We start from the raw sequence: 12,892 nt of genomic DNA, 5'->3' as shown, positions 1-12,892 counted from the left end.
GCCTGCCCTGCCAGAGAAGGCGCTGTACGCTCTGTCCACCTGCCCGCCCACCCTGCAAACTCAGCATTTCTTTCTCTGCTCAAAACACCCAACACCTGCCCATGATGTCACACTCTAGTGGGCAAATTCTCAGGGACAGGCTCAGGTGGGCAAATTCTCAGGGACAGGCTCAGGTGGGCAAACACCACTGGTGGCCAAGACTAGGAGATCAGTTCTGTCGGAACCCTCAGACAGGGGATAGGGTATGCTCTGTTTTCCAAGAGCCTGGGGAGGACAGACAGACAGATGTACATACGTGCCCTCTTCTGAGTGTGCCTTGCCCCTTTGGGTGCCAGGCCATGAGCAGTGTGCACTCACCCTGGAGATAGTGAGGGGCATGTTGAAGTCCTTGCCTCCCTGCAGACGGAAGCCCCAGGGCCCGGGCCCGGTCAGAGTCACACTGTAAGACATGCTGGTGCTGATAGTGGCTGCCTCTGCAAAGGGTAAAAAGTATTAACTGAGGGGAAACTCATGCACCCCACCTCCCCAGCCCACACCTCTGCCTCTGCCTCTGCCCTGCCCGACCCCCCAGTCCCCAGCCTTGCCTGCTCTGCCCCTTGCTGCCTAGACAGGCTGTGCAGAGCTCCTGGGACGCTCCTAAGAATAGCTGGGAGCGAATGCCATCGACACTGATATCTGCCCTTGCTGCGCCCATAAATGGACTGTAACCCTACACTGTGCCCGCCCGCCTGTGGCCTCCCAGCCAGGTCCACTGTGACTCACGCAGCTAATATAGCCCCTGGGGAGGGGTGTCCAGCACCCAGACCCCCCCGACCAGGGATCAGGAAGAGAGGACCGGTCAGGTTGATGACAATGTTCTTGCCTCCTTTCTCCCCTTTGCCCTATGAAGAGCCCAAGTCCCTCTCTCTGCTCACTGGATCCATCCCTGGCCCAGGAGGCTTGGGCTGATCTCCCTCAGGCAGGAGTTCTGCTGCTCTGTGCTCCCTGGTGAGGACTCTGACATGCTGCCTTATCCAGTATGGGTCCTGTGTGCCTAGAATTGAACTCACTCTCTAGCTGGTCTGGAAAAAGTTTCAATTCAGAAGACCAGTGATTGGCCCTGGGACTAGCCAGCCATAAAAATGATCTTGTAATAGCTGAACCTCTGGGCATGGCCAAACTCAGCACAGGGCTCTTTACACTATTATCCCTAGGATCCTAAGAGGCTGCCACTTTAGCCTGTAGGAGCCAAGGCTCTGAGAAGTTAAATGACTTCTCCAAGGTCACATAAAGAATGGACCTGGGCCACAGTGGAGCCTGGGCTAATTCTAAAGGCATTCATGCCAGATAATGAGCTTCTAGTGGCTGCAGGCACCTCCCCAAAGCCCTGGCCCAGGAACCTGGGGCCCTTCCCACCCCATGTTGGCACAGGATCTGAAGGCAGATCTGGGTCAGGCCCACCGGCTCCAGACCCTCTGGGGGCTCAGCTGGTTATTCCTGGCTCTCCTGTCTCATTTGTGCCCTGGAAAACTTGACAGTAGCATGGAAAGGTCCAGCTGCCAGCATTGCACGCCAGGCCCCGTGCCCTTTACGCAGGAATGGCAGGGGGCAGGGAGGAGGGAAAGAGATGCCATTTGCTCAGCTGCTAGGACACAAGGCCAGAATGGGCAGGGAGGGGAAGCATGTATGGCATGTTCAGCCCATACTCTAGAGACACTGTGTTCTGGATGGGGGCCTTGGCCCCTCAGGACTCCTGCCAGTGTGGTCTTTGGGTCAAGATACTCCTAGAAGCCCTGCCCCAAGAGAGAATTCAGGCCCCATGCAGTCTGGAGATAGATCAAATCTCCCCCTGGTTCCCCAGCTGGGGAAACTGAGGCTCAGGGAAGACGACCAGGTTGGTTGGTTCCTGGCCCTCTCGGAGCTCTAACTTGGGCTTGCTCTGAGGACTTTGCAGCCAGGGTGTGAGCAATTTCCCTGCTGCCAACACCCCAGCCTCACGTCCCAGGCCTGGCAGACACAAAGTGCACGGGAGGAATGCCCATGATACAGGACAATTTGCCCAAGGTCACAAAAATAGCAAATGGAAGAAGCTAGGAAGGGACCTGTGTTCTTTACCCCCACTTTACTACCGTCTCTGCCCTGTATCCTGCAGTCTTGCCTGTCCTGGCCCAGAAGATCAGCCCCCAATGCTTCTTCCATATCATTCCCTAACCCCCAGGCCCCATGCCATCCATTCCTAACTCCAGCTTTGTCCCTTTCTTAGGGGTATCCATCCTACGAGGCTGGAGAGGACCTAGCAGCAGGGCATGACCACATGGGGAAAGGAAAGAGCTGACCCTGTATGGGGTTGGGCAAAGCTGTACCTGGAGCTGCAGGCTCTTTCTCTGGACTCTGATGCTGGCCTCGGCCTCTGAGGGAAGGGAGGGTAGGGGAGGATGCTCTTAAAGGGGAAGGCCAACCTCCCTCCATCTGCCTCCCCTGGGAGACCCAAAGCCAGCTGGAGAGCAGCTGGTACCCACAGGCTAGGCGGAGCTCAGTAGCTCATTGGGGAGTGGGGATGGGCCATGTCTGGTCTTTGTCCCTCCTCTACTCTGCCCCCCTGCCGTTTGAGATGAGCTTTCAGGAGTGGAAGTGGGGGATGGGAGAGGGGAGGAAAGAAGCTGCTGGGCCCTTCAAGGTCAGGTCCCAGCTCTCTCTCCCATCACAGACCAGTAGGTAGACACCATATTTGTCAGACAAGATCTTCTCTGCTTTTTTATTTTCTTTTACCCTGTCAGAATCACACTGCCCTGGGATGAAATTAAAGCACTGATATGAAACAAACCATAGGGGCAGGTGTGGACAAATGTGCTTGGTGCGCATGCAAATAGGTACCTATGGGAGAGGTGCCCATTGGTGCCTGTGAGTAGGGGAGGGGAGTGTGGGCTGCAGGGAGCCTTGTGCTGGGGGAGGGAGAAGCAGGAGGTGAGGGAGCATTTTCAGTGCACAAAGTAAGGTCTGTGTTTAGCTTCAGCCACTGGCAGTGGGAGATGCTCTGGCTTCCCGGGACCAGTGAAATGCCCAGCCTGGATGCACAGACTGGCCAAGATGCTTGGCTCATAAATAGCTGGTGTGTTCTCCGGAGCCATCACCATTGTCACGGCCTGGACAATCACAGCACACAGCATTTCAGGAGAGGAGGATGACTCCCGGAAGGAAGAAGGCCTGTGTATACATTCTTCAGACTGAGCCCGGGTGTGGCTGCTGAGCTGAGAAGCGGGTGTAGACCACATTGCAAGGCAGTAGTTTTGTGGTGTGGGGAGAGGATGTGGGGCTGGGACTGTGAATCCAGTACAGCACAGGCGACAGGGCCATTTTGAAAGCCTGCAGGCTCCAGGCGTAATCCTGGGTCTGTGTGTGTGAGGGGGTGTGACAGGGCCAGACACGTCCCAGAAGAAAGAGAGAACCAATGGGCGTCCTACATCCTGGAGCACAGGCTGGGGAGCTGCCCCTTGGTCTGAAAACAAACAGCAAACATCCGTTTAGCCCGAGAAGCCTCCTAAGGGGAACAGTCTCCCAATGATCCTCTGTGTCACTGAGAGGTGCAGGAGGTTGAGTGGAAGGACCAGGTTGCATTCCGGTTTGGGGTTGGGCCTTCTCAAGGACCACATCTCAGAGAAAGAGCAGAAAAGTCTAAGGCTGTCTGCAGGATATCCTCCAGGCTCAGGCTCCTGGGGTCTGGACTGGGTTCCTGCCCACTCTCACCCTTCAATTTCTCCCTTCTGAGCACTCCTCCTGCATATGTGTGGGCTCTGGCAGCTCCTGTCACCCCTGCTGCTCAGAGTCGCTGCTTGCCTGCCTTGTGGCTTCCTCCGAAACTTCACCCTGCAGGCTCACTTCACTCAATTCCACCCTTCCGGGACTTTGTGGAGGGTCCTGGCTACCCTGCAAAGTGATCACGCCCCTCGCTGGGTTTCTTGTCTCCTAGGGGCAGATTTAGGGACCCCACAGACCTCTATTCCTACCATTTCCTGCCACTTTTCCCTTCTGCTACATCCCCTCTGCCATCTGCAGGGTCTCTCTGGCTGGTTCTAGGGTCACAAAGAACTATCCTTTCCCAAGACACACTGAATCCCTCCCATGCATCCTCCTGCCTTCACACAGGAGGTCAAGGCTGTTTCCTTGACCAGGATGGCACAGAGCTCCCTCCCTACCCCCAGGCTGGAGATCCCTACTTCACCTTCACCTTCCCTGGGGAGCCTCAGGGACCTGCCTCTGCTCTCAGCACACTGCGTGCTCATAATTCCATGGCAGCACTTATCACGCGTGTTTGGTGACTGCTGATGGCCAGCTCTCCGTGCCCAGCGCCCCGGCCCAGCCCAGTCTCCACCCAGGATGGGAACTGTGTCTTTCATTACTGCCTGGCCAGCCTGGGGGTCACTGCCAGGCTTTTGTTCTGGTCTCCATGGTTATACACAGTGCTTGAGCTCTAAGACAGGGTGGGGTTCTTCTCAGGAGAGTGCTGGGAAAAACAGGGGCTCCCCAACTGCAGAGAGTAGCCCTGGGCTCCCCTCTCATAATCACACAGAGAAGCCACATGAGAAAGGCAGGCAGGAATGCATCTGAGGTCTTGGACTGACTAGGGAAGCCCGAGAGTGCCCAGGAGTCAACTGGTGGGTTGAGAGAAGGGGGTGAGAGAAGGGCAGGGCAGGGAGCTGTCAGCTGAGGGAGGAGGGGCTGCCCAGGGCGCCTGTGCAAACGGAATTTCCAACGTTCCAGAATATGGCCTTCTCTAATCGCCATCGACATTCCGTTCCATAGGCACTTGGGCTGACAGCTGGCCTTCTTTTAATAGCCACAAGTATTCTGGGTGACATCCTGATCTCAGGGCGTTTGTGGTGAGCACATACACAGCTTGTAGCCTCTCCCCCCAGGTATGTCCAGTCTTGAAATCACACAGAGAGATGCATACCATCCACACTCAGTCACACGCAAACACAGAAGACACATGGGGACATGTTCAGTTGTGTGTCCTGAGGTGTCACAGTGACAGAAAGCATATGCTGGGCACATGGTCACACATATGCACAAGTTGTGCTCTGCCGGCTACAGACCACATACCTTCATGGATATATGCATTTATATACACGTGTGCATATGTCTGTCATGGCACTACATAGCCAACAGCACTGCCTGCTAAATGTGTACATAGATAGTTACCCAGACACACCCAAGAATAGTCACAGACCATATAGACCCTGCTCAGGAAGTCCTGGAGTCACGGAGACCCCCTAGCAGGCAAGGGGAAAACTGGGGTGTATGGGGTAGGGGTGGGTGATTCCCACAGGGCATTGGCCCTGCCCACAAGAACAAGTCCCCCTTCCAGGCCATTCCCTGGGCTACTTGCCCCTACTTCCCACATCTTTACAGATTGGCAGGTACTATACCCAATCACCTTCCTGAAAGTCTCAGCTTCCTGTCCTTGGGACCTGGAAGGGGCTGTGGCTTCCTCATCCTCCAGGATCTGACCACAGAGGGACCACCCATTCATTTGCTGGGCAGCCCCCCATGCAGCTGCTGCCTCCGTGTCTGTCCAGCCCTGGGGGAAGTGGGAGAGCAACTGTGAGGTGAGAAGGACACTCTGCATCTTGTCCCTCCCCTGTTCCTCTCAGGTCCTTCTTGACCTTCCCCACACATATTCAAACATATCCACACATATTGATAGCAAACTACGTGTGCCTGTGCTAAGTGTGGGCATGTGCTGGCACGCACTTACACACACACACCTTCCCAAGCATGTTGGTGTTCAGATTTTGGGGTGGATGGGTGGTCTTCATGAGGGTCTAGGCCTCTGTTAATAAATTAGACTTAGTTATTCTTCACTACAGTGGTTCAGGGAAGGGACCCTGACAACTCCTCCCTCATCTCCTTAATAGAGACCCTCAAAGATGGGACAGTGGAGGGAGATCACTGTCCATCTAGTCTGTCCATAGCAGTTCTTGGTGAGAGCCACAGTGGGCCCTGGAGGCAAAAGGATGGAGGAACCTGGCTAGAGCCTTGGGGAGCTCTCCTGGCAACATTTAGGGATCCCACAGATCCAGGCCCTGGGGAGAGCTGATGGGCTGGAGGCTCCAAAGACCAACATTAACCGTCAAATCAGCACCCAGATATGGGCACACCACAATCTTCTAGTCACTGTGAATAGAAAGACTTTTCACCCTTTCCAGGGAGGATGCAGAGGCTCAGAGGGTTGAGGGACCGGCCCAGGCTCACATCGTGAGGATAAGGTAAGCTCAATCTCCAGGTCAGTTCCCTGACTCCATGGCCAATGCTCCTCCTTCCCTTTCCTGTGGCTCTTCAAGGTGCCCAGGGTGAGGGGACTTAATGCTGAGGAATGAGGCCCCTGAGCTGGCTTTGTCTCTAGATGCCTGCTTAGAGCCCCAAATAGTAATCTTTTCAGTCTTGACAGCATGGATAAAGAGACCTCTTGGAGTTGGAAGCCCAGTGTTCAGACTAGACTTGCTGCTCATCCCTTCTCTGTCCCCAGGGACCCTGCCTATCTTGGAAGATGATGTACTGGAGGTCTCTCAGTCTCAGTGGCAGTTCTTCCAGGGCATGTGGCCTTCCCAGAGTCTTAGGGCTGGTAGAGGAAGGGGTGGTGAGGTGCCAGCCAGCTAGTGTTCAGCATCCTTACCACCTCACTCTCAGAGCCCAGGGACTCCTGGCGCCTCCGTCCAGAGACCCAGCTGACTTCGGAGGCATGGCTGATCAGAGTGGAGCGGTGGGTAGAGCGGTAGCTGAGGGATGGGCGGCCATGCTGGCTGGACACACCTAGCAGCTTCTTCAGGAAGGGCAGGTTCTGGGAGATGGCCATCCTGCAGGGCCACACATCTGGTTAGGGACACAAGAGGTAAGGGAAGGACAGACAGACTGAAACATGGCTAAGGCTGGTGGATAAACAGATGCTGGGTGATGGGAACAGACAGGCAGTCACTGGGAGTCATGGGAGGCAATGAAGATGGACAGACAGAAGCTGAATGATGAGGCAGACAGAGGCTGGGAGAAGGAGACCAGTGGGCTTACAGAATGGTGGGATGGATAGACAGACCCTGGGGTGGTAGGTGTGGAAAGAGAGTCTTAGAGTAGCAGGTTCATTCAGGTGAATGTTGGTTCCAGCCCACATGTGGCTGGCTTAAGCCATATCTCTGAAAGTGGGGATCAGGGACACTCCTGAGTGCTTAGGATGGACCAGTTGGGTCTTGCAGTTCACTTTTTCAGAGGGAGCTGTGTGATAGAAACTTCCAGGCTAAAAGAAACACTGAAAGTCTCAAAGAAAAAGTGCCTCATTGCTCATAGCAGAGCATGCACTGGCCACAACCACCCCAAAGACCCTGCCAGGGCCCTTGAGGTGAAGCCAAGTGCTCCCTGCTAGCTTCTCTTCAGGCACTTGTGTCTGGGGTCTTGTCTTAATAGGGACAGCAATGTTGAGTTGCCACCCTAGATGCCTTATGACCCAGCTCCAATGAGGTAAGCTCAACCCCCTAATTAGGATTGGACACTGCCCAAGAAGACTTGATATTCCTCCAAACAGCCCTCTTGGAAACTGAGATAGGAGAGGGTCGTACCAACTCCAGACCCCACCCACTGTTGTTGTCTGCTCCTGGCAGCTCACGGCCCCCACCCAAAGTACATACAAAAGACAAGACAGATGACAGACTTCTGCTGCATCTGCAGGCCCAGGCCTTCCATGCCCATAGGTGGGGCCCTGGAGGCCTGGAGATGGGCCATACCTGTACTTGGGGTGGATGATAGCATAAATGATGGGGTTGTGGATGGCAGAGGCCTTGGCGATAACAGCCGGCACTGAGCTCACGTAGGGAGTCAGGAGGTGTGCATACCTAGGACAGAGAAGATATGTGGCCCTCCATCCTTCTCCCCAGTTGGATTTCCCCCATCAATCTTCTTCCTCTGAGTCAGATCTTGCCAAGGCCCAAACCCCAGCCCACCCCAAACCAATACAGCTGGGTCAGCCCTGTATCAGGGAGAATTCTGGACTAAAGTGGACAGGGGGGAAGCTAGTAGAGATGGTTGAGGATGGGTCTCTGGGAGAAAGATATGCAAGGGTTTGCTGGGGATGATTCACCAAGTCCCACTATCTTAGAGCCTGTGCTGCTCACAATATCTCCTGGTGCTCTCCATTGACCTGTCTACACAGCTCTTCCCATACCCCAGCCTCACCCTGATGCCCACTTGCTCTCCTATCTTTCCTCCTCCTCCTTCTGTTCCTGCTCCTCCTTCTTTTTTTTTTTTTTTTTTTTGTTCTGGGGATTGAACCTAGGGGCACTTAAACACTGAGCCAGATCTCCAGCCCTTTCTTTTTCTTTTTAAAATATTTTTTTTTAGTTGTAGATGGACACAATATCTTTATTTTTATTTATTTTTATTTATTTATTTTTATGTGGTGCTGAGGATCGAACCTAGGGTCTCACGTGTGCTAAGCAAGCACTCTACCCCAGCCCCCCAGCCCTTTCTTAAAAAAAAAAAAAATTTTAGTTTGAGACAGGGTCTCACTAAGTTGGTTAGGGCCTCTCTAAGTTGCTGAGACTGGCTTTGAACTTGCGATTCTCCTGACTCAGCCTCCTGAGCTACTGGGATTAGAGGCATGCACCCTTACACCTGGCTCCTGTCTTTCTTAGAGAAAACTCACAGTAGGCTCTTCAAAGGGACCAGGCCATCCATACACAAAAAGGTCCATAGCTGAACACTTCCAAGGTTTCATAACTCTCCATGTCACAAAAGTGTTTCTGAAGTCTAGCCTATACTCATGCTACTATAGATGCTAAAGTCCCAGACTCTAGTTAAAAAGGACTATAGGGCACCTCTTAGGGATCCAAGTAGGATGCCCACAGCCCAGATAGAGGAGACCAGAAGGCTCAAGGAGAGCTGCATGTTCCCAAGGGGATTGGCAGGCCCTCTGGCTGAATCTGGGGGTGGCCCAGAGTTCCTCCAGCATATGCCTTGGAGCTGGGTAGAGTCCCTTGGTTGGGAAAAGAAGAAGACTTGGAGGCTGGACTTAGGGTGTGAGGATGGCTGGCTCAGGCTGGGCTTTGGGGGAGAGGCCATCCAGGGGTCCCTTTCCCTTCCCACACCTTCAACCCCTGTCCCAACCCCTTAGCTCCTGCTCACCCAGCAAAGGCCACCAGGGCCACAATGGAGTAGGGGGCCCAGGAGACTATGAAGAGAAGGATGACCAGCAGCGCGATCTTGGCCACCTTCCACTCACTCTGCATCCTCTGCCACTGCCGCCAGCGTCGTGGGGACTCGCCACAGCCCTCACAGGCCCTGGGAAGGGTGTGTATTCTTGAACTGACCCCATTCCAATTGCAGTGAGTACCAGAATCATGATTGCTATCAGGAGCTTCCCTGATCCATCCCTGGGGCACTTGGAAGGGGGTTATCCCTTCCAGAAAATTCTCATTACACTGATTCTCAACTGCCTTTTTGAGGTTCTACCTGGGGTAGAACCTTCTCTGTCCCCTCAGACATGCCTAAAACCCCCTCCTCATAAACCTTGTCTCTGGAGTTTTTTCTAGGCGCCCACACCCAATAAGCACACATTAGCATACCAGTAGCTGGGACTACTCGGGAGGGTGGGGCAGGGTCTCTGTTAGCTGTCACTTACCGGCCTGTCTCCCGGATGGCCCTGAAGATGAAGATGTAGCAGTAGATGATGACAAACAGGGGTAGGAAGAACACGAAGCAGACGAGCATCATGGTGTAGGCACGCACAGAGGGCGTGAAGGTCATGTAGTCCCAGGAGCAGGATGTCAGCAGCCCCTCAGGCACATAGGCGCCTGTGAGCGAGACAGGTGCTCAGCCTCCTCAGTGGCACTGCCTAGACTCCTTGTCCATCAAGGGCTTCATATGTGATATTTGGGCCTCTACCCTGTCCAGTGCAGTGAGGAAGCCTGTGGCAATTGGGGGATGTGGAGGGACCTTCCCAAGGTGATTCTGGCAGGGGTACCACTCAGGGGACAGCTGGCAAAGCCCACAGCTGCTCATTTTTGCTAGACTGCAGCAGAGGCCTCACTCCAGCCCCAGGGTCATGCTCACTGATCTCTGTCTTACAAGGGCTAGAGCCTTGCTGCTTACCCTCCTATTCACTGAGGTTCGAACTCCAGACCCTGCCTAGTCTGACTCACTGCAAACTTGGTATTACACATTCAAGAACACCTGTATTTGGGGACAGACTGTCCAGGTGATCCTCTGGCCCCTAACCGAGTGCCCTCAGTCTCCCCTGCTGCTAGTGATTGATGCCCCTGAATGCCCATCTGACTTGGGGCTCAGGAGGTCCCTGGGTCCCCCCTGTCAGTTGATTGACCCAAATTTACCCACCTCCCTTTAACCCCTCTCCCAGTCTATCTGCCCCTCCCCAAATTCTACCAGAACACTTACTCCAGCCAAAAAAGGGTGGCAGACTCCAGGCCAGGGCATAGAACCAGACACCCAGCAGGAAAAATGCTGCCCTCTTCTTGGATGCCATCCCAATGGTAGCCAGGGGGCGTGTGATCACCAGGTAGCGGTCCAAGGCGATGGCCGTCAGGGTTATCATAGAGGAGATGCCAAAGACAGCCCCACAGAAGGCATAGAACTCACAACCTGTGGGCACAGCCCTCTTCCCTAAGTCCTCGAGGGAGGGATTCAATCAGGTACCCAAGTGGAGGGAGGCATTGGGGATGGGATGAACTTGGCTCCTTCTCTGACCTCTCAGGAAACCAGGCCTGAGCCTTCTCCACCCTGTCTACCATCCACGTCTGACTGAGGCTGGCAGAGGACTCAGGACTAGAACCTGATCTTCCCTTCTCACTCACTCATGGAATTGAGGGCAGCTGCTCACTCTTTACCCAGGAGGAATGGAATCGCCTCTGCTGGGTCACCCTGCCCAGTGGGCAACCCCATGCCAAACCCCTCCCCCTCCCTCCAGCCAAAGGGAGCCCCAGGTGTCTACCTGCCTCCCCAAAGAGCCACCGCTTATAGAGACTGCTGGCGAAGAAGATGGGGGCCTGGGTGAAGGACATGAGGAAATCACTGACAGCGAGGTTGATAATAAACATGTTGGCAGGTGTCCAGAGGCTTCTGCTCCTGTGAGGGTTGGAAGTGATTAGGGGGTGTTTCCTAACACCTCCAGAGTTGTGAGGAGCTTCCCTTACCCCTCAACTACACACACACACACACACACACACACACACGTACATGCAGACAGGCCTTGCTGCTGGGCCACACTCCTAGCCCTCTGTCCAACAGGCACCGTCCGAGGAACAGTTGACCCCGCAGTGCCAGCTGAGAGGGACCCCAAGGCAGCTCCCTCAGAACTTCTCTCCCAAAACTCCTGTATCGCCCAGGGGAGGCCAGTTCTCAGGTCACACCCATTTCCTCTTCTCAGCCTCTGGATTCCCTCTGGGTGACTCACAGTTTCTCCTTAGACAACCCTCTCCAGGCCCTGGTCTCCTCAGGGGCTTCTTCCCAGGCTCCTCCTCCCATGCCTTCCATGAACTCATGCTCCCTCCTTGTCCTTCTTCCAATGTCCTGCCTGGCCCAGGCCCTGCTGGGTACAGCTGTCTCTGTTGCTCTCATCCTCAGGATGGCAAAGGGCAGAGGACTGTGAACCCAGGCCAGCCACCTTCACAAACCTTGTTTCCTGGCACCATCTGTCTTTGCATCTACCCCTGAGGGATGCATCATGATTCCCATTTTCCAGAGGAGAGCACTGAGGCCCTAACTCATGAAGTGACTTGCTCTCAATCATTACATTCAGTAAGTGCACAGTCAGGATTCAAAGACTCCTTGGCAGGGCAATGCACAAACACAAACCTACTTCATCTTCATTGGACACCATGGAGGAAGTCACAACTCCATTTCACAGATAATAATAAAAAATGAGGTCAAAGGGGATAAATGGCTTTCTCTGTCCTTTAATTAGTTGGTGGGGAGTCAGGGACTGACTATTTGTGCTCACTTCTCCACTGGCCTGCCAGCAGGACAGGTTGAGAGAAGCCTACGATGGTTGCCAAGTGGCTTGAGGACTCAGCATCCTGTGCCCGAGGCTGCTCTTGAGGATGTCCCCTGGGGCAGGATGGCAGAGGTGATCTGAAAACAGGGCAGAGTGGTCAGACACCCAATATTCTAGGGGTAACAGATGACATTCCTGGGGCCCAATTGACATATGCCATTCAAGTTTACTTGGACTAATTTTCCCCCTTTTCTGAGCTTAAAGATTGAAGCCTGAAACCTGAGATCATTGAAGGCTTGGCCGTGGCCCCCCAGCTAGCCTCAACAGCACCCTGGGCAGAGCTGGGCAATGTTCTGGTCCTTGTGTTCTGGTCACCCTTCTTGCCCTGGATCCAGTTCCACCAATCAGGTACCTGCAGAACGTATAGATGACTGTCAGATTGCCCATCATCCCCGTGAGCCCCACCAGCAGGATCACCGTGCCCAGGGTATAGTGAGCATGATCTGGAACATCAACTGTGGGGAAGGGGATCCGGGCAGCAGTCTGAGCCCCAGTTGCCTATGAAGAGACAGAGAAATGAAGGTCACACATTATCTCCCATCACCTTCAAATGTCTCTGAAAAGGAAGAGGGTTCCCAGAAGGGCAGGTAGAAAAATTGAGGTACAGAATGGCAAAGCCACTTGTCCATACAGCCAGCTAGTGGCCAAAATTGGAATGGAAATGTGGTTCTTCCTAAACCTGAACCTATAGGTGTGAGGCTTCTATGTGTGGGCTTAGGCAACTTGTTGGAGACTGGACAGACAGACAGGTGCCCAATAATCAGGGATATGACTTGGATGACCTTAAGAAGGCAGAGCCATCTCCTCGGTTGTCCCTCCCAGATGAAGGGCACCACTATCAAGGTTCAAAGGAGAAGTTGCGTT

General features: G+C 54.0%; 2 protein-coding genes across 10 annotated transcripts in view; both read right to left on the bottom strand.

Annotated features, from left to right (window-relative positions):
- LDB3 (LIM domain binding 3) overlaps nucleotides 1-736 on the bottom strand; it is a 62,608-nt gene extending 61,872 nt beyond the window's left edge. For 3 of the 5 annotated variants that reach the window (XM_081267362.1, XM_081267361.1, XM_081267359.1), the window contains exon 1: nucleotides 358-549. In XM_081267362.1, coding sequence (XP_081123488.1) covers nucleotides 358-450 — 93 coding nt within the window. In that variant the 5' untranslated portion in view covers nucleotides 451-549. Of the gene's footprint in view, nucleotides 1-357; nucleotides 550-584 lie in introns of those variants that run through there. The other 2 variants (XM_081267358.1, XM_081267360.1) reach the window with 2 other exon arrangements.
- A 1,991-nt stretch (nucleotides 737-2,727) lies between these two features.
- On the bottom strand, nucleotides 2,728-11,549 carry OPN4 (opsin 4). Of its 5 annotated transcripts, none has more exons than XM_081268201.1 (9): nucleotides 11,429-11,549; nucleotides 10,967-11,100; nucleotides 10,414-10,617; nucleotides 9,641-9,812; nucleotides 9,145-9,300; nucleotides 7,749-7,856; nucleotides 6,653-6,833; nucleotides 5,406-5,557; nucleotides 2,728-3,475 (listed from the first exon to the last, which is right to left on the bottom strand). In XM_081268201.1, the coding sequence occupies exons 1-9, from the start codon at nucleotides 11,506-11,508 to the stop codon at nucleotides 3,199-3,201; spliced, it is 1,464 nt and encodes a 487-aa protein (XP_081124327.1). In that variant the 5' UTR covers nucleotides 11,509-11,549; the 3' UTR covers nucleotides 2,728-3,198. The 5 variants fall into 5 exon arrangements, with proteins under 5 accessions (XP_081124327.1, XP_081124328.1, XP_081124329.1 ...); XM_081268202.1 differs by lacking the exon at nucleotides 11,429-11,549 and adding an exon at nucleotides 11,212-11,407; XM_081268205.1 differs by having other exon boundaries at nucleotides 3,299-3,475; nucleotides 5,414-5,557.
- Nucleotides 11,550-12,892: the final 1,343 nt, after the last annotated feature.

This window comes from Spermophilus citellus (assembly GCF_964194105.1).
Source record: "Spermophilus citellus genome assembly, chromosome: 15".
Taxonomy (NCBI): domain Eukaryota; kingdom Metazoa; phylum Chordata; class Mammalia; order Rodentia; family Sciuridae; genus Spermophilus; species Spermophilus citellus.
This window is presented reverse-complemented; position numbering and strand designations above follow the sequence as displayed.